Consider the following 19,161-nt stretch of genomic DNA (forward strand, 5'->3'; position numbering starts at 1 on the left):
CTATACAATTAAAATGGAATTAGAACCAAATTAACACAAGAACTTGCTGCTTGGAGAACTTATCAATTATTTTATTACTGTAAAAAATGTTAGCATGAAGGTAAGTCACTTGGGAGGTTGTTTCTGTGCGATGGAGGGGTGAATGAAATCAGGCCTACCCGCCCAGGAGACAGATCCTCAGTGACCACAGTGGCTCCCTGAGAAAACCACCACTCTGTTTTAGGTCTTCAAAGTACAAGTAATTGATTCATCTAAGGTCAAAAGGACTGGTCAGGCCTGTCCCACTTGGGAGGCTCATTTGTTTAAAAGGGTTTCTTTTTTCACCTTTTTTTCCTTGAGGGAGTTGGAAGCTGGGGGGGGGGGGAGCGGCAAATAAATCAATTTTTCATGGGTCGAATGGGCTCTGACTTTTTCTCATTCAGAGTCCACTCAGATGTTTATTTTGTTCTGTTAAAAAGACCAGAATTCAAACAGATGTACCACTTGGTTTACAGTTCCCACTCGCATGCACACATCTGCAGTTTAAAGAGGGAAAACATTTAACAGCTCGTGGGGCCTGATCAATAAGGGCCGTTCTCATGAGGCCTGGTCACAATGGGCTGGTTGTTTAATCTTGGGCTGCTCTTCAAGCTGCAAGTCCTCATGTGATGTCTGAAGGGTTCAGATAGCAATGGGGGTAGTCACATTTCCTCTGAGTGTGTACAGAAAAGGGCTGCAAAAGCTGCCCCCAGATCAAACCAATTTCCTAATAAAAGTGGCAGACATTTATTTCAGAAAAAGTTAATTACGAGGCAAACACCAACACTTTTGCTTCTGGCATGAACTGACAATTTGTACATGATGCCTAAGGAAACCATGTCGTCCTATGTTGCCTTCTCATCAAACACAGAGCAGGCATCCTGCTAATTCTGGTGTGCAGCCTCATTGTCCCCCACCCCCCCTCCCTGGCCATCAAAGCAGCCCACAGACTCAGGAAGTTTAAGAAATATTGAGGCAGAATCTCTCTTCTCATGACACCTTCTCTGTCTCCAGCTGGCTGGCTTTCTTTAGAGAAATTTCTTTGAAGGCTAAAGAAGTTAAACATCTACCGCAGCTTATAATAAAATGAAAGTCAAAAATATAAGATGAATGCCTCTCCTGAAATATTAAGGCACATTTTCTAAATTATTCATCTCAGAACATTGCTTGTCTTTCAGGTGTCCTTGGGATATTTTGGCCTCAGTGCTAAAATTGACTTGTGAACTAAAGCTATCTCAGTCATGAAACCCTCAAAATTTCTTGATCAAGGAAGTAATTGAGAAGCAGAAGTTAAGGGCACCTGGGTGGCTCAGTAGGTTGAGCATCTGACTCTTGATTTCAGCTCAGGTCATGATCTCACGGTTCGTGGATTCAAGCCCTATGTCAGGCTCCTTGCTGACAGTGCAGAGCCTGCTTGGGATTCTCTCTCTCCCTCTCTGCCCCTCCCCTGACTCTCTCAAAATAAATTAAAAACTTAAAAAAAAAAAAGAAGCAGAAGTTAGGATAAGAGATCAACGTCAAAACGTAGGAACTCGAAGACACAGGAAGTTTAAAATATAAATACAAATGTAACTGGATAAAGAGAACTCACATGATAGTAGGATTTTTAACCTTCACAAAACATTCCCCAAACAGTGGAATGACTTTAAAGCTTGCTGCTGTGGCACTTCCTGCCTATTTTTCTGGAACAATGTGTGGATCAGAGACATGAGAGATCTAATCCTGCCTGGAAGAAGTCATGGAAGTGATCTGCTTTTATTACCCACTTCATAACAACTGAAGACCACTTGCAGCTGGGGTGGTGCACACAAGACTCCAAGGCAACCGAAATGTAGTAACAGGGAATGGTGAGGACTGGGAAAATAGTGCATGCCTGGACAAATGAACAACCGCATTACGCACCCAACAAAACACAGATTCCACCCAAGACCATAATCTGTTGACCCATAAGCCCCTAATCTAAGGTCACAGTTGATTTCTTTGTTCAATTAGGAAAGAGAATGGGTTATTTGGGATGAAGGTCAGCATAATCCCAAGCCTTCCTATGAAGTTACTTATAATCAGATGTATGCTGAACATTAACAATGTTTAGTACTACTTGCTTATGAAATGACATTTTACCATGAGAGTTTTTTGGGGTTTTTTTTGTAGCCTAAACAAAGCACTTTTTTTTTTTTTTTTTTTTTTGGTGGTGGTGGATAAGAATATGTCTCTGAATATTTACTGGAGTAGAAAGGGTAATAATTGTATTATTAGTAATTGGCCTAAATTGGATGTTAACTAGTTTTACTTTACTTGATATAAAACTAGTAACTGTTTCATATGTACCTTTACTTACTGCCAAAGGCCAAGTTATCTTTTAATGCTATGAATTCATAATCAGGTAAAAATTGTTTCCATACTTTAAAGAGATAAAGCCTAAACAGAATGATAAGTTTTGCTAAGAATCTGCCATTTAAATTTCTTCTGAAGTAAAACCAACATTTGCCGACAGAGAAAAGTCTAGCTAAGGTGCGCCTGGGTGGCTCAGTCGGTTAAGCATCTAAACTGTTGATTTCAGCTAAGGTCATGATCTCACGGTTCCTGAGACTGAGCCCTGTGTTGGGCTCTGTGCTGACAGCTCAGAGTCTGGAGTCTGCTTGGGATCCTCTGTCTCTCTCTCTCTCTCCCTCTGCTCCTGCTCTGTTTGTTCTCTCTCTCTTTCAAAAATAAACTTAAAAACAAAAGAAGTCTAGTTAAATGAAACTCCCATCTACATTATTGAAATTTATTTTTAATCAAGACCAGAGAATTCTTCTTACCCAGCCCACAAGGATGGGACCAACATGTTCAGTGGAGCCATCAGGCTTCCGAGCGTCTCGAAGCTGACTAAGGAGCTCTGGTCAAGAAACAAAAAAACAAAAAAACAGCATGCTTATTTTATTAGGCATTCAAATATGAACAGGACTGGAAGTAGATTCTGGGTTAATCAAGTTATTACATAATCATGACTTGTAAGATGACTCAATTAAAGCCACAAGTCATGACTCATTGTGTGAACAAAATTATACCTTCATGTAGAGGAATGAGAGAGTCCAGTGTTCCGAAAATTTGATTCAACTCTTGCTCTGTCATTATGGAGAGTTTCAGCATGGGGTCGTGATAGGCCTGCATAAGAAAGGCAAGAGATGGAAGCAAACGTTTAAAATCAGAGGAAGTGGGGCGCCTGTGGCTCAGTTGATTAAGCATCCAACTCTTGATTTTGGCTCAAGTCATGTTCTCACGATTTGTGGGTTTGAGACCCACCTCAGGCTTTGCGCTGATGGTGCAGAGCCTGCTTGGGAATCTCTCTCCCTCTCTCTCTCTCTCTCTGCCCCTGCCCCACTTGTGCGCACGTGTGTGTGTGTGTGTGCGTGTGTGTGTATGTGTGTGTGCACGCGCGCTCTCTCTCCCAAAAAAATAAACATTAAAAACATTTTTTTTTTAATCAGAGGAAGCAAGTGGTTAATGTAAAATGGCGTCTGTGTCTGTGAGGCCCTACATAATAACAAAATACCTGGCTCTCCCCAGACAACATCTCCCATAATGCTATGGAAGCAGCAGATGGGTGTAGCTAGAACAGATAAGAATCTAGTATTGCCTTGAGCCTTTTGCGGTTGTTGATAAACCAAAGCAGATTTTTAAAAAGCTTTTTTATTCTAATATAGCCCACATTTAGGCAAGGGCACAAATCCTAAGTATAGAGAAGATTTGATTCATATGATGTTTTAAAAATTTACTTTATTGAAGATCCTGCAGCTTAAAAATATCTGTTTATACAAAATTAGTTACTAGCAGGTTCTTTTTCAATTAGTCCATATCTAAACTAAGTAAAGGAAGAAAGAAAAAGTGGTGGCATCCTTTATGATTGCTTTGAAGCCAAGACAGCAAAATCTCTGTTAATCCTATCACCTCTGATTAATGATAATTAAACAAGAACACACAGTTATAGGGCACTGTAATAGAGCACAAAGACTCAGATGGCACCATCCCTGCCTCCAAGGATATTTATAAAGCTCATTGGGAGATAAGAAAAACACATGGATAATTAGATATATGTTTAAAAAATAGCTCAAGATTAAAAACAGAAGAGATATCACATAGTAGCAAAAATCAATCAAATCATAACTGCCTCGAGGGTGAGAGAATTAAAGCTGGAGTATTCAGAGCAGATTTAAGATGAGCTGTCTGAATGGAGAAGGAAGCAGTAAATACTGGTGAAGAATGAACTGAAATTTGAGCTAGTTCCCGGAGGATGGCTGGATGCGGATGGTTGAAAAGAGAGGCTCTGCAGGAAGGTAGAAACGCCACAAGCAAAAGGAAGGCAGTGAAACACCCTTAAGGTGCTTAGCCTTGGTCTTGACACAGGAAGGGGGAGCAAGATGTCTCTCAGAGTTAAACGCCTTCTCTGTCATCTCTGTCTTCCTCCTCCTCCAGCCCCACCTAAAACTCAGTTTCTTGGCTGTGTCCAAGCAAAGCGTGGATGGCCATCTCCCAGGAATGCTACAGAGGACACTTTATATCAGCAGGAATCTGGACTAAGGACACGTAAGAGAAGGGAGGCATCTTTCCAACCCTTAATTCTTTAAAGAGGCTGGGAATATTAGATGAAGGAATCTGGATTTCAGCCTTCATGGGGGTCACTGAAATGGAAAGATTTTGGGAAAGCTTTGTTGTCAAGACTATACAGGTTACAAGGCACAGGTTTCCTCTCCCCTCCGGCACACAATGTAATTAAAACACACGTTTCTATATAAAAGACCCTAGCTTATATGATAGCATGCAATTGTCTCACTTTACCACTTTCTCTACTTAAGAGATTCAAACGACCTTATTTCTAAGACACAGTTCCAGTTTCAGACGTCCACACCCTCTCTTCCATGGGTAAGGAGGCCCCACATGAGAGACAACGAAATATATGTAGAGCCAGGCCTCTGTCAACACTTTCTGATTAAACTCAAGTATTACTTGAGGTGCCTTAGAGACATGCACAGGAGAACCCTGACAGATACCAGGTCCAGAGAACCTTCTTGTTTTGAGCCATTTCCCCCCTACTTGGTTGGTTCAGTTTCTTCTCAATTGTTGATGGCCTGTCTTAGTCACAAAAAAGAGTTCTCATACGGCACAATCTTAGAAATGTGAAATTACCTAGAAGAAGAAAAAAAAGGAGGTGGCCCAAATGACCACTGGATTCATATTTACCTTTTTTGCCAATTTCAAGTCCTCTATCAAGTCTTCTTCTCCTTGGGAAAGCTCAAAGATTGCCTATAAGCAAAGAAAAAACACATCCACTGAACATTCCACTTATGAGACCAAATTCAAACAGCACTGGTTCTGTTGCCCAAAGCCCCAAATCTACCAACTTCTTAAGTATTTTTAAAGGATTCTTTAAAAAGTTAAATTAACCTGTAGCAAATGCATCTAGTAGCTAAAACCTATAAAGGACAATTTTTGCAAAACTTCTGCATAATGTGCTTACCTGTTTGTGGGAGAAAGAGGTTTCACATATGTTTCTAACCCAGGAAGTCATCTTTCATGTTACAGAACTCGGGTGCCGCAGAGCAAGAGGGAATTATTTTAGGTAAAATAATGGCAGTTGGATTCTGCATCTCTCGTGTGCGCAGCAGCCATCATAAATGATTTCGGGGTCTGTTCTCAGTGATGGACATGGAAGTATTATGAACTGGGCCATCACAATTTGTCTTTGCTCTACTCAACAGAAGGTGAATCTCAGGAGAAAGCTTTATTCTTATCAGCCACTTGTCTTGAGGCTGGAATTGTAGGAAGAATCCAATATTTTATCACTCTAAATGTCTGGTGGAGTTAATTCATTCTAAATTACTTCTCAGCCCTACACAGTACAATAAATAAAATTCTAGGAGCCAGTTGTGTGTAAGAGTGTGTAAATGGACGGTTTCTAATTTGGCTCTGCTAAGCCATCATAATTGAAGAACTACAATGCGTAGAATACTCTTTCACTCATCTGGGAGTCTAAACTGTTGGCAAACATTAATTGTTGAAGGGTAATACGTTTAGTCCTTTAATAGGAGTGACGGTTTGGGGACTACTACATTTCTTTCAGACTAAAGGGAAGAAGTGAGCAGGCTTGGAGAGTGCCCTCCATCTCTGGGGCTGGTGGACTATAAGACAACGAGTTTGTTCTCAGGTAAAGCAGGTGGAGACAGAATACTGTACTAGAGGCCAGTGCATGGTGGCCCCTCCTGAGGCCCAGTAAAGCCTCCATATCATGCCCTCCTGGCACTCTATCTTGTTAACCTTTTACTTTGAAATAATTATGGACTCACAGGAGAAATTGTAAAAATAGTGTAGAGAGGTCCTGTGCACTTATTACTCTGCTTCCCCCAGTGGTGGCATCTTCCGTAATTACAGAGCATTACCAAGACCAGGAAATGGATTGGCACAATGCAGTTAACTAGACTTTATCTGGACCTTCCTCAGATTTCCTTATACATTTGTTTTACTAGAGCTCACTTCCACAGGCCTGACTGTCTGACTTCCAAATGTGGCCTCCAGGAGAGGAAAACCCCAGAACCCCATACTGAGAAACACCACATTCAGATGTTTGCTGTGGGGCAGCACACTGTCACCATGAAGACCATGGGCTTTGGAGTAGGACAGGACCTGGGTTCAAATCACAGCTCTGTAACGCTGTAGATGGGTGAATTTATATTCACTGTGCCTTAATAATCTGATCTGCAGAATCAGTCCCTCCTTCCTTCCTTCCCTCTATCAGATTGTACAAATTACATATTTATACTATTGACACTTGGGAAAACACAAAAAAGTTACGAAACTTTTGTGTTACAAAACACAAATGCAGAAAATTTTAATGTACCCGTAATACCATCTTTAACCATCATTAAGATTTTGCCATGTTTCTTCACAGGTTTTTTTCAGTGCATGTATTACTTTTAAATGCGTTTTTTTAAGTGTGCTTTCACCTAGCATCTCACTTTATTTATTTTAATGTCTATTTGCTTTTTGAGCGAGAGACCAAGCGTGAGCAGGGGAAGGGCAGAGACAGAGGGAGACACAGAATCCGAAGCAGGCTCCAGGCTCCAAGCTGTCAGCACAGAGCCTGATGTGGGGCTCAAACCCACAAACCATGAGATCATGACCTGAGCTGAAGTTGGATGCTTAACTGACTGAGCCACCCAGGCACCCCTTAAATGCTTTATTATTTCTTTTGACTAGATAATACATTAACATAATTCAAATTTGGGGCGCCTGCGTGGCTCAGTCGGTTAAGTGTCCAACTTCGGCTCAGGTCATGATCTCATGGTTGGTGAGTTCGAGCCCCGCGTCGGGCTCTGTGCTGACAGCTCGGAGCCTGGAACCTGCTTCGGATTCTGTCTCCCTCTCTCTCTGCCCCTCCCCTGCTTGTACCCTGTCTCTCTCAGAAGTAAATAAACATTAAAAAAAAACACAACATAGTTCAAATTTTATAGTGTACATATGGGTAGGTGGTGAAAACTTTCCTTCTAACCTCCTTCCAGCCACCCAGCTCCCTCCCAGGAAGCAACAATGTTATTAGTTCCTTGTGTGTCCTTCCAGAAATATTTTATGATTCTACAAGCAAATATATGCACGTACACATATACATTTATTTTTCCTTTCTTTTACATAAATGGTAAAAGAACATAACACACCCTACTTTGTGCCTTGCCTTATCCACTTAGCCATCTGTACATGCGCATCAGCACTTCTTGTGTTTCTGCAGCTACGTAGTCTTCCATGTACAGAGACATATTATTTAGCCTGTCCCTGGCAATAGATGTTCAGGCTCCTTCTAGCACTATTATAAACATTACTGTGATGAATATGTTTACATATATATCTTTTCATCTGTGTACAAGTGTGTCTGGCAGATAGATTCCTAGAAAAGAATGGCTGAGTCCAAAACCTAGAAAGTTTTCAAGTATTCCTTTTGTCAATGTCAGGTTTTCCACAGAAATAGATGTTCCAAGGGTTTCACTAGATGATGCACATTTAAAGTGTTTTGGCACAGTCTGGCACCTGACAAGCTTTCTATAAAGGGCAATATTACCACAGTCATTTAGGGCCATTGGTACCAAATATTCACATGTAATGAAATTAACTGCCTTCCATAGAAAAGTTTTCCACAAAACAGAATCAAAGTTTTATCAATCAAATATCTTAAAATATTCTAGGAGTTGCTATCAAAATATACCTAAAGTGATTAACTTTGTGAGCTCCAGGATCCTAAATAGACACTTCCTAATTCATTTTCTTTGTAAATTCAGGTTTTCGCATCAGTTTCTTTTTAAAGCAGCAACCACCCACCCAGCTGGGTGCTGGTTTCTTAGTTCCTTACGAGGTTTGACACCCCCATTTGTCCTCCTACAAATGCAAGGAAGAATTGATTCGGAGCCTGTGGTGTAGATAGACCCAGTTTGGCTCTCGCCTATAGTGCATTTTGTTCCAGACACAGGGCCAGCTCCTGGGTCCCAAGCCTACCTCCTGACGTTTGATTTCCTTGGACGGAAGCATCTGATTGACGCACACATCGAAGGTCTCACTCCACAGCTTGCTATCTCTCCGCTTCGTGCTTGAGGGGGCGGCATTTCTGGACCAGGGTCGGGGGGTGAGGATGTCAGGACGGCTCTCACTGCGGAAGCTAATGGAACGCTAAACAATGAGAAAAACAAACTGTCATGGGGGCAGTGGCAGGACTAGGGTGGATCGTTTGAGCAGCTTCCTGTCACTGACAGAACATAAATCAGATGTTTGCAAGAAAGAAAGGACAATGCCACAAGGCCTTTTGGGAAGTGGGGCATTTTCTTGAGCCTACGTGCTAAGGGAAATTGGGCAAAGGGGCTGCCTTCACACATGTGCTGGGAGTATCCGTTCTGTGAGACCTGGACACAGCAAAGAGACATGCACGGAGGCAGCTCTCAGGGGAGCCATGGGCTCCTCTTTTTTTTCCAGGAGACAGCCCCCTCTTCAGAAGAACAAGAGTTAACAGTAGTGGGTGTCCTTTACATCTGGCCAGTATTCCTATTCTTCTCTTCCATCTAGGAACAGAAGCCTGCTATCCTTGGGTATTGGGTCTGGTGCACAGTTAGGGTGGGATCCCCCAGACCTGACCAGTCAGAGTACTCCTCCACCCCGGTTCAGGGAGCAGCACCTGATTCCCTGAAATCTGCTAAGTGGTACATGGGAGAAAGAGTGGAAGGGCCTTTATTCCTTTGGTATTGTGAACTTAAGAGATAACATAAGCAGGAATTTCTTGCCACAACTCTCTCTATTCACGTGGTTAAGTCTGTTTGCTGTTGTGGAGAATAAAGGGACACACAGAATGAAGGAGAGAGAGAGAGAGAGAGAGAGAGAGAGAGAGAGAGAGAGAGAGAGAGAGAGACTGATGGAGGGAGGGCACAAGCTTTACCCACACTGTTTAAACCTCTGGATCCCACTGTGCATGAAGCCATTAAGGGTCACTTTTATTTATTTATTTATTTATTTATTTATTATTTTTTTTAAGGGTCACTTTTAGATTAAGGGGCTAATACATTCCCCCTTATGTTTACATTAATCTCAGTTGGGATTCTGTCAACTTGAAAAGTACCAACAAATATACATACTAAATACTATCTTGGCAGCAAATGATGCCTGCCCTGACATACTTTATTTTCCAAAGAGGTTCTAGTAGACTTCAGGGTGTTCTAACTACCCAAAGTTCACCCTTGTGGCTGAAACATGCTGTCAGAGTGCCTTCTCATGACAAATACAAATGATTAAGAAGAAAGCTACGTGCACCATCTTCAGCCTTCATCCTAGAAGATTTCAACACACTTAAACTTTGCCAAAGCAATGAGGTGTTTCTGCACTCAAAACCACGTTCTCAATTAGCAAGGCAAGGCTGTGGCCACATGTCTATGGCCTTCAGTGAGAAGTTCCTCAGTTTGGCATAGAAAGCCTCTTGTAATCTAACCACATTCTATATATCTAGATTCTCCTCCTGCCACTCACCCGTGAGTCTTCTATTCTCCAGCCCTACTGGGCAATCTGCCATTTCCTAAATGAATCATGTTCTGCCATCCCTCTGTGCATCCTTCAAACAGTCTTCTTTTCTGAGAATGTTTTTCTTCCATTTACTAGCTGGCTAACTGCTAAGTGTCCTCAGGATATAACTCAAACTCTTCCCTTAAGAAAGCCTTTACCAATGTTGTCCCACTCTTTCCCAGGGCAATCTGGGCATATCTCTGACACAGCAATGATCACATTTTGTTACACTTCCCGGTCACCTGCTCTGACCTAAAAACTTCCTGAGGGCAAGAACTGATTTTGATTGTGGCATATATGCTGTCATCACTAAGATATTCTAGCTTCCAAATATTTTGAGATTCAACAATAAAATTTAAGAAAGTAAATTTTATGAGAGCTATTCAACATAAGGGTATTGTTAAATAAGTTATAATTCATCTGCTTGACAGTATATTATCTAGCCAATTAGACAGTTCTGAGATAATTTTAACAGCTAAAAATCCCTTCTATGTAAGTTAAAATCAGAACTAAAACCTGTACATGAATACTGTCTGTAATTATGAAAAAAAGCACAAGAGCTAAGATATAAAAGGAACACCACAAAATTCTTTTTTTTTTTTTTTTTTTTTGCCTGATGACATTATAGGTGATTTTTATTCTAGTTTATAAATTTTTTTTGTAATTCAAGAAAAAAATGAATAAATGAAAAATGTAAAAAGAAACTTCTAAGGGGCTTCAAGGTATTACCTTTTAGAAGCAGGAAGCTAGCTGTTTGCAAGTAGCAACATGAGTTCCTCAGGCTGGCACAGGCATCCATCAGCCCCTGGGCTCATTAGTGAGCTCATGATCACTGGACCAGCCCTATGCTGGTCAAGAAAGGACTTGCACCAAATACGCAGTTCACTAAAGGTATCTTGCAAATCCTTGTGATCTCTTGAAAACAGGCCCTTATAAACAGTGACCAGACTAATGCTTGCAGATCCTCACTACTCAGAATCAATTAGCCACAGGCAGGGAAAGGTCAAAACAAGCAAAGTGAGTCATCAGGTTACTCACTGATCTCAGTTTTCGCTTCTGATTATAGCTGGGGTAGGAATTAAAGAGCAGAAAGAGAGGAAAACACAAAAATAAGATTCAAAATGAAAGACATTTTCCACTTTCACTTGAATCAACCGCCCACCTTGTAACAGTTTCAACCCCTGACCCAACTTCAAATTCCCCCTCCCCACTGCCAGTTTGCAAGGAACTTACACTAACTTTAAATTTTCATACATTAGAGAAGTATATAAATTAAGTACAAATCCCCTCAGTTTCCCAAGTCTACTTTCCGGAAGTAACTGCTACTAAGTTTGTTCTAGATCTTTCCAAACCTCTTAAATGTATTTGCCAACAATCACAAAAAACCAGAATGTTTTCTCTTTTTACTCAACAATATGTCTCTCCATGTTAGTATATAAGACTCATTATTCAAAAAAAAATAATTTAGGGGGGTGAAAATCACATAACACAAATTAGCCATTTTTGTGAACAATTCAGTGGTCTTTAGTACATTCACAATGCTGTACAAACACCACCTCCATGTAGTTCCAAAACATTTCCATCATTCCAAAATCACTCTTTTTAATGGGTGCAGAGTTAGTATCCCATGGTCCAGATGGACCACATGGATTTAATCCACTGCCAACTGATGGACATTAAAATCGTTTCCAGTGTCTGGCTATTACAAAAAGTGCTTCAGTGAACATCAGTGCTGCTATTTTTGTAAAGCAAATTCCTGAAGTAGAATTCCTTGGTTTAAGAAATATCAACATTTTAACATTTGATATGCACTGTCAAATTGACCTCTAAACAGCCTGTTTCAATTTTATTGTCCCCAGAAAGGTATATGAATTACCTTTTTCCATACTCTTATCAACAGGATATTATTATCAATCTAATAGAGAAAACAACCACAGTTGATGCTTACACAACATGGGTTTGAACTTTTTTAAAAATTTTTTTTTTTCAACATTTATTTATTTTTGGGACAGAGAGACACAGAGCATGAACGGGGGAGGGGCAGAGAGAGAGGGAGACACAGAATCGGAAACAGGCTCCAGGCTCTGAACCATCAGCCCAGAGCCCGACGCGGGGCTCGAACTCACGGACCGCGAGATCGTGACCTGAGTGAAGTCAGACGCTTAACTGACTGCGCCACCCAGGCGCCCCAACATGGGTTTGAACTTTGAGGGTCCACTTACACGATTTTTTTTGATAAATACAGTCCAGTACTGTAAATGTATTTTTTCTCTCTTATTATTTTAATAACATTTTCTTTCCTAGCTTACTTTATTGTAAGAATATAGTATAGAATACATATAACATACAAAATATGTGCTAATTGGCTTTTAGGTCATTGGTAAGGCTTCCAGTCAACAGTGGGCTATAAAGTAGTTAAGTTTTAAGGGATCAAAAGGTATATATGGATTTTCAACTCTCTGTGGAATGTGGGAGATATTGGTGTCCCTAACCCCTGCATTGTTCAAGGGTCAACTGTATACCTTAACTTCAGTTTCATGTTTTGAATGTAAGACTGAGCACATTTTCACGTATTTCTTGAAAAATTTCCCAGAGAGTTGGAGATTTTCTTCCTTTGCAGTTTGGGGGGAAAAGAGAGAGGTGAGCTGTATTACTTGAGCTCTATTGTTAAGAATTCTTTGTTTTGTGTTTCCTCAGTGATTGCTGGGCTTAGGAACAAAGGGGGAAGAGACTGGGCAAAATTCACATATATCACTCTTTCTGTGCCTGCCCATGTTTAACAATTCTGATGAATTCTCTCCCATCCTCACAACCACCAAAAGGTGGAGGTTTATTCCCACTTTACTGATGAGGAAACTGAGGCTCAAAGGGGCTAAGGTACTTGTTCAGGCAGGATTCAAAACCAGATCTACCTCAGTCCACAACCTGAGCTCTTTCTACCTTGAGGGCTGTGTACCTGCTACTTACATGCAAATCATGCATTGTGGGGAGGTTTCAATGATACGGGCCCTGGCCTTCTAAGATTTTAAATCTAGTTAAGGAGAGGGAATGCATTTACTCACTTTTAGGAATAATTACTGAGTGACTCTTTGACCAATCAAACTTCAGATACACACCTTTAGTCAGGTTGGATTAAAAGAAACATTTTGATATTTTTAACTCCATTTAGGGGGAGGATGTCGAAAAGAAGAATCCCAAAGAAGCAATAAAGAGTGCTGGTCAGGTGTGTGGTCAGCAGCTGGCCAGCCCACAGCCAACTAGGCCCAAGCCATGGGTGGGTGGTCAAGACCACGCACCATGACCTGCACCTCTATCAGTCCTCAGTACAACTGGTCACAATTAGAGGAGAGGATTGGAGCTGGAGGAGGAACATGTGACTACACAGGAGAAAAGTCCCAAAGAAGAGGATGCCTCTTGAAAGAGGAAAACAGCCATGTCCCTTCCAGTGCCTTTCCCCCTCCTCCTGCTTTACTTTTCTCTATTTTCACCATGTGCTGTGCCCTGGTTTGTTTCAGACATGTCTGTTTCCTCCCATTTTAGGTAATCTCCTTGAAGGCAAGGATATCTATCTATTCTGTTCATTGATGGACTTTTCAGCAACTGGCACGCACATGGTAGGATCTCAACAATTTTGCTTACTGAACAAATGGCATGTTTGTATGTGCTGGGCACAGTGAGGGCAGCTTTAGAGCCTTGTATAGCCGACAAGTAAGGATTGCTACTCCTGTTTTACAGATGAAGAAACCAGAGGCTCAGAAAGGGTAACACTTCTCTGAAGGTCATGCAGCTAATGAATGATGCTCTAGAATTTATACCCAGGTCAGTGGTGAACTCAGAATGACTATACAGGTCTGGTCTATTTGAGTCCCCTTGTCCCCGCCCATGCCCCTGCCACCAATTTTAACCAATATCCTATCCTCTTCCCCTAAGGTAAGTTTCAGAGTGTGGTGGGGTGCATGTGCCCAAATAAATGACTTTCAGGCTACTGACAGGGATTGTAAACCTCAGCACCAGTTACATTTTGGACCAGAAAATTCTTTGTTGTGAGGGGTTGTCCTGTATCTTGCAGGATGTTTAGCAATATCCTATCTGTAACCCTTAGATGCCAGAAGTGCACTCATCCCAATTGTGACAATCAAAACACCTTCACTGCTGAATGTCCCTGGGAGTGAAAAACACCAGTCCATGGTGACTAGGAGAGACCCAGCATTGGGATGGATAGCATAAAAACAGAAACACATACATAGATCCCTCTGGGAGTGGGGAATGAAAAAAAATGTTCCAGGACAAGTAACAATTTCCACGAGGGAATCCAGCTTAGCAAACCAGTCAAAAACCTAAAGCTCATAATTACTGGCAGCTAAAATAACAATAGCCATTAGAAGCACAGATAATGCAGATTTAGGAAATGGGTGCTCATGTTTATGCCTGAGCTGGGTATGTGGAAAAGATGCTACGGGTGCAATGGGGACTGTCTGTCAGGTGGGAAAAGAGGAACCCTTTACATGTGTCAGAGGAAATGTAAACTCAGCAGGTGAGGCATGATGGAACAGATTTGATTTGTTACTGTCGCCTGTTCAGCAGGGTGCTCCCTCGCCCTTTTCCAAAAACAGAAGGTCTCTATAGCTAAAGATAACATGCTCCAATAAAGAGAGTTCAAGCTAGGGAAATTCTCTATTTAGCACTGATATTTTGTAGCAGATGGTTTTTATTACTAAACATTGGAGGTTAGGGTGGGACTGTCAGAGGAAAACAGGTTTGTATGTTGCTACTACAATGTACAGTGGTTATGGATGGGATCCGAAAATGTTCTTGAAGAGCATCCTGGAGGAGTCTCTCATTTAAGGCTTTATTAGAGCAATTAACTTAAATTGAGAAATAAAACTTCTCAGTTCTGGGGCTTCCATTACTTTTGAGCCTCACGCTGGTCTTGGGAGAAGCAACTGGACAGATTCTTGCATTTTTGCCCTTTTTAATAGATGAGAAATCTGAGTACCAGGGAATTTAGTGACTGGGCCCAAGGTAAGTGTTGGAATAGGAACAGAGTCTAGTCTTTTGACTATAAAACATGGCTTTATGTTAAGAACACAGGCTTTGGAGTAAAATAGACATGGCTTCAAGTCAACTTAAGAGCTGAGGGACCTTGAGAAAGTTAATCTCTCTGGATCACAGTTTCCTTATCTGTAAAAGGGCATAGTAATGAGTACCTCACAAAGTTGCAGTGAGGATTAGGTAAGATGAAATACGTCAAGGGCTTAGCCAAGCACCTGGTAGGTGAGCAGTAGGCAATGGATGTTATCTATCACTGTTATTATACCATTGGCTGCACTGCCACCATTAGTGCTGGTTTATGTGTTTTCACTCATTAGCAAACATCAGACACATCTTTGAATTACTTGGACCAAATGGCTCCTTGGGGGACCTCCATTAGGATGACTGATAGGAGGAGAAAAGCAGCACAGTGTTGCCTATAAAAGCAAAAGATATGGAATCAGCCTAAAGTGATCAATGGGGAATAATTAAATAAATTACAATGCAACCATAAAATGGAATATTATATATTTGTTAAAAACATTCTTTTCAGAAAAGCTTAGTGATAATGGGAAAGTCTCACATGTAGAGTTAAGTAAGAAAAGGAAGATCTCTATTTAAAAAAACAACATGTTAATAGATGTTGCCCCTAAATGGTGGGCTATGGATCATTTAAATTTTCATCTCCATACTTCTCTACATTTATTTTTGAGGTTTTCAATAAGAGATATGAACTAAGAAAAAACAAAATCAGTAAACAAATGTGCAAGACCATGAACACGGAGTTTGAAGTGGTGCTATAAACATAAAATCATATTTGGATTTGGTTCAGATTAATGCACGTTAAAAACATGATAAGAAGGCACCCAATCAACTCACAATAAAAAAAATATATTGAACCCCATAGACTCAGTGCAAGAAGTCACTCTGTAGCTGAGAGAGATTCTAAGTAGAATTAATGAAAAGCTGGAGAAGATATTCGGTTCAGGTGTGGCGAAAATATTGTACAATTTTCTCAGTGCAAACTAAAAATTAGGAAGCCTTCCAGAGACTTGGGGCAGCAGCTCAACCTCTTCATTAGACACCATAAAACAGCTTTTGCACAATAATGTTAATGATACAATATTCCACAAGCTGAAATGGAAATGATGACTCTCCCTGCCACATAGACAAACAAACAGTAAGTAGCAACACTGAGGTGTGATGCTCCAGACCAAAAGTCTGGCCATTATTTTTAGATCCTGGCAAACTACAGGCTTTATTATGACCAAGCTGACTTTTTACCGAAGCTGACTACATGAGAGCCACTGGGAAAACCGTACAGGATCCCGGAGACAGCACTCACACGCCGTGTTACTTAGAACACATTTCTCAACCTTCAGGTTCCTCCCCTATGAGTGGTGGTAAATCCCACCTTGCATCATTATGGAAAAGGTGAAATGAAGCCACGAATGTAAAGTACTTTGCACAGAACCTGTCTCATTGTAAATACTCAACTACTGGAAGTTGTTATTGCTAAATAAAAAATGACAAGCTTTAGATTACAATAGTCAACTAGGATAGTGGTCTAACTATCACTCCAGGAATAGTAAAGACCAACAGGAAGTAAGGAGCTCCTGTTGATGTGGAATACGGTCATTTCTTAGCATCCAGACTGCAAGGCAGTATGATTTCTGGTTGCTTCCTCCAACACACACACACACACACACACACACACACACACACACACACCCCAAGCTTGTTTCCATATCTGCTAAATAACTTAGGACCAAAGACTTTTTGTCAATTAAAGAAAGTGTATGACCTTGGACCAAGAGACTAAGTTTGAGGTCTTTGGAGAGGAAAATCATGGTTTTGAATACATGGAATTAAGCACATGTATTGGGGTACTCTACTTCTTTCTCATAGTTAGATGGCACCACTCTTCTCCCACTCCTTCCTCAAACCTGAAATGCCCTCCTTCCTTTCTCCCTCTCAGCTCTGAGTCATTCCAAGCCCAACACAAATCCTTGCACCCTTTCCAGGCAGGCTCCTTTACCTGCCCCCCTCTCTTCCCAACCTGTCCATTACTAATTCTCTCTCTAGTATATTGTATCACACAAGGTTTTAAAATCTTACCCATTTTTATCTGATTGCAAAGATAATATACACTTATTTAAAGAATGCATGCATGATAGAGATACATAACGTAACAAATAAAACTCAATAGACCCAGACTGCTTATTCATTCTCTACTGATTTCTAATTCTTATGTAATAGGAGAAAAAGGAGAACATAAAACAGAAAACAAAGGAAATGTCAACATCTCTTATACTTGCGTTCCCGAGAGATAACCACTATAAGAATTTGATGATGTTCCTAGCTTTTTTCTAATGATACATTATTGTGGGTGTGTATTATTAGTTGGGATACAATGGTTTGGAATTTCCTTTTTTATAACTTGCTGATATATCTTAGACAACTGTAACCAGTAGATTTTATCCTTCTCAAGAGCCCTGTCTCCTTTTGCATACTGATGACCTCCCCCAACAAGTCTAGAGCATAATAAACAACACAGTAGAGATAATGAATGATGGAGAACACTAATATATCCCATTTTCTGCTGCATCTGGGTGAAATAAAATACTTTTCAGATCTAAGGGCCGGGGAATGTGGTTACCAAAAACCCTTCCTAAGCCACAACAATCCTCCCTGAGGGGATAGAAGTGGGAGAGGGGCTGATATTCTATTGTGAAATAGCCCAGTTATTATATAACATTACTACATGAGCACCCACTGCCGCCTCCTGGAGAGCCCCAAGGAAAAGCAATGGCCAACTATTCTAGTAATAAATGCAGTGATAATAGTAACTGCTAATTTCTGAGCACACCCTAAGTAACGTGTAGTGCTAGGCATACAAAGAAAAGTAAGAGACAAACTTGGTCTGCATGGAAAGCCATGGGACCCCTGGGAAGGGCCATCTTGTGAAGATGTCATAGAAAAATAGAAAAACTGACAAAAGAGAGGGACAAATGTGACTATGAGTCTAGAACCAGGATGCACAGAGGAGTAATTCCACCCAAGACAGGTATACATCAGGAAGAGAGGCCTGACTCCAGTGATATCAGATGCCCTGACTTCACATTTTTTTTTTTTTTTTACCAGAATTCCACTTTTGGGAATATTATGTAAGGAAAGGAAGAAATAGAGACACATATAAGATTTGCGATCCGGATGTTTAAAGCAGTGCCATCTATGATAGTAGAAAAATGGAAACAACTTAAACGTTCAACAGAAGAGTGAATCAATAGCTGGTATATATTTTTGATGAAATACTGTATGAATTCATTAAGAATTGAGTCTGAAAAATATTTAATGACACGAAAATGTATTTTCATACTGTAAGGTTATTTTATACTGTTAAGACGAAAACATGCTAGAAAATAGTATATACAGTATGATTATCATTTCATTTTTTTAAAAAACACGTGCAGGTATATAGTAAAAGACTGTCCGCGTGTGTGCCAAGATGTTAATATAAGTTTTTTTTAGTGATGGGGAGATGGGATTATAAGTGAACTTTACTCCCTTTTCTGTGTTTCTCTGTATTTTTCAATTTAAAAAAGATGTTATATAATCAGAAAAGAAAGCACAATTAGAAGGTACTTTAAAAGAAATAGGACAAAAGCCCTCAAAAGACATTCAATACAGGTTATTTGATAATTTAAAAATATTCACAGCCTAAATATCCATTAATAGGAGAATGGCGATGTAAAACAAGACACATCAAGACACTGGAATAATATATACTTGGCCCATTAAGATCACATTTTCCAAGCATAACTGTGATATATTACTTCCCTGAAGCCATAACAAAATTCTGATCCAGCTAAATGACAAAGAGGGGGATGCAAATAAAAGAGATGGAAGAAAGAGATTCTGCAGGCAAAATGCAAAAACAACAAAACAAAACAAAACAAAAAAAGAAAAAAAAAAGACATAACTCAAGACCAGAAGTATTAGAAGAAATCAAGATAGTTATTGAACTTTAATGAAAGGTACAATTCCCCC

The 19,161-nt window shown here is 40.4% G+C and overlaps 1 protein-coding gene across 12 annotated transcripts in view; it reads right to left on the bottom strand.

The window, feature by feature from the left end:
• The window catches only part of ARHGEF3 (Rho guanine nucleotide exchange factor 3), a 310,006-nt gene that overhangs the window by 21,258 nt on the left and 269,587 nt on the right, over window positions 1–19,161 (bottom strand). For all 12 annotated transcript variants that reach the window (XM_023249854.2, XM_045051706.1, XM_023249855.2 and 9 more), the window contains 4 exons: window positions 8,536–8,706; window positions 5,239–5,301; window positions 3,069–3,165; window positions 2,820–2,896 (listed from right to left, as the gene is read on the bottom strand). In XM_023249854.2, coding sequence (XP_023105622.2) covers window positions 2,820–2,896; window positions 3,069–3,165; window positions 5,239–5,301; window positions 8,536–8,706 — 408 coding nt within the window. The remainder of the gene's footprint in view (window positions 1–2,819; window positions 2,897–3,068; window positions 3,166–5,238; window positions 5,302–8,535; window positions 8,707–19,161) is intronic.

The sequence above is a fragment of the Felis catus genome, chromosome A2 (assembly GCF_018350175.1).
Source record: "Felis catus isolate Fca126 chromosome A2, F.catus_Fca126_mat1.0, whole genome shotgun sequence".
Taxonomy (NCBI): Eukaryota; Metazoa; Chordata; class Mammalia; order Carnivora; family Felidae; genus Felis; species Felis catus.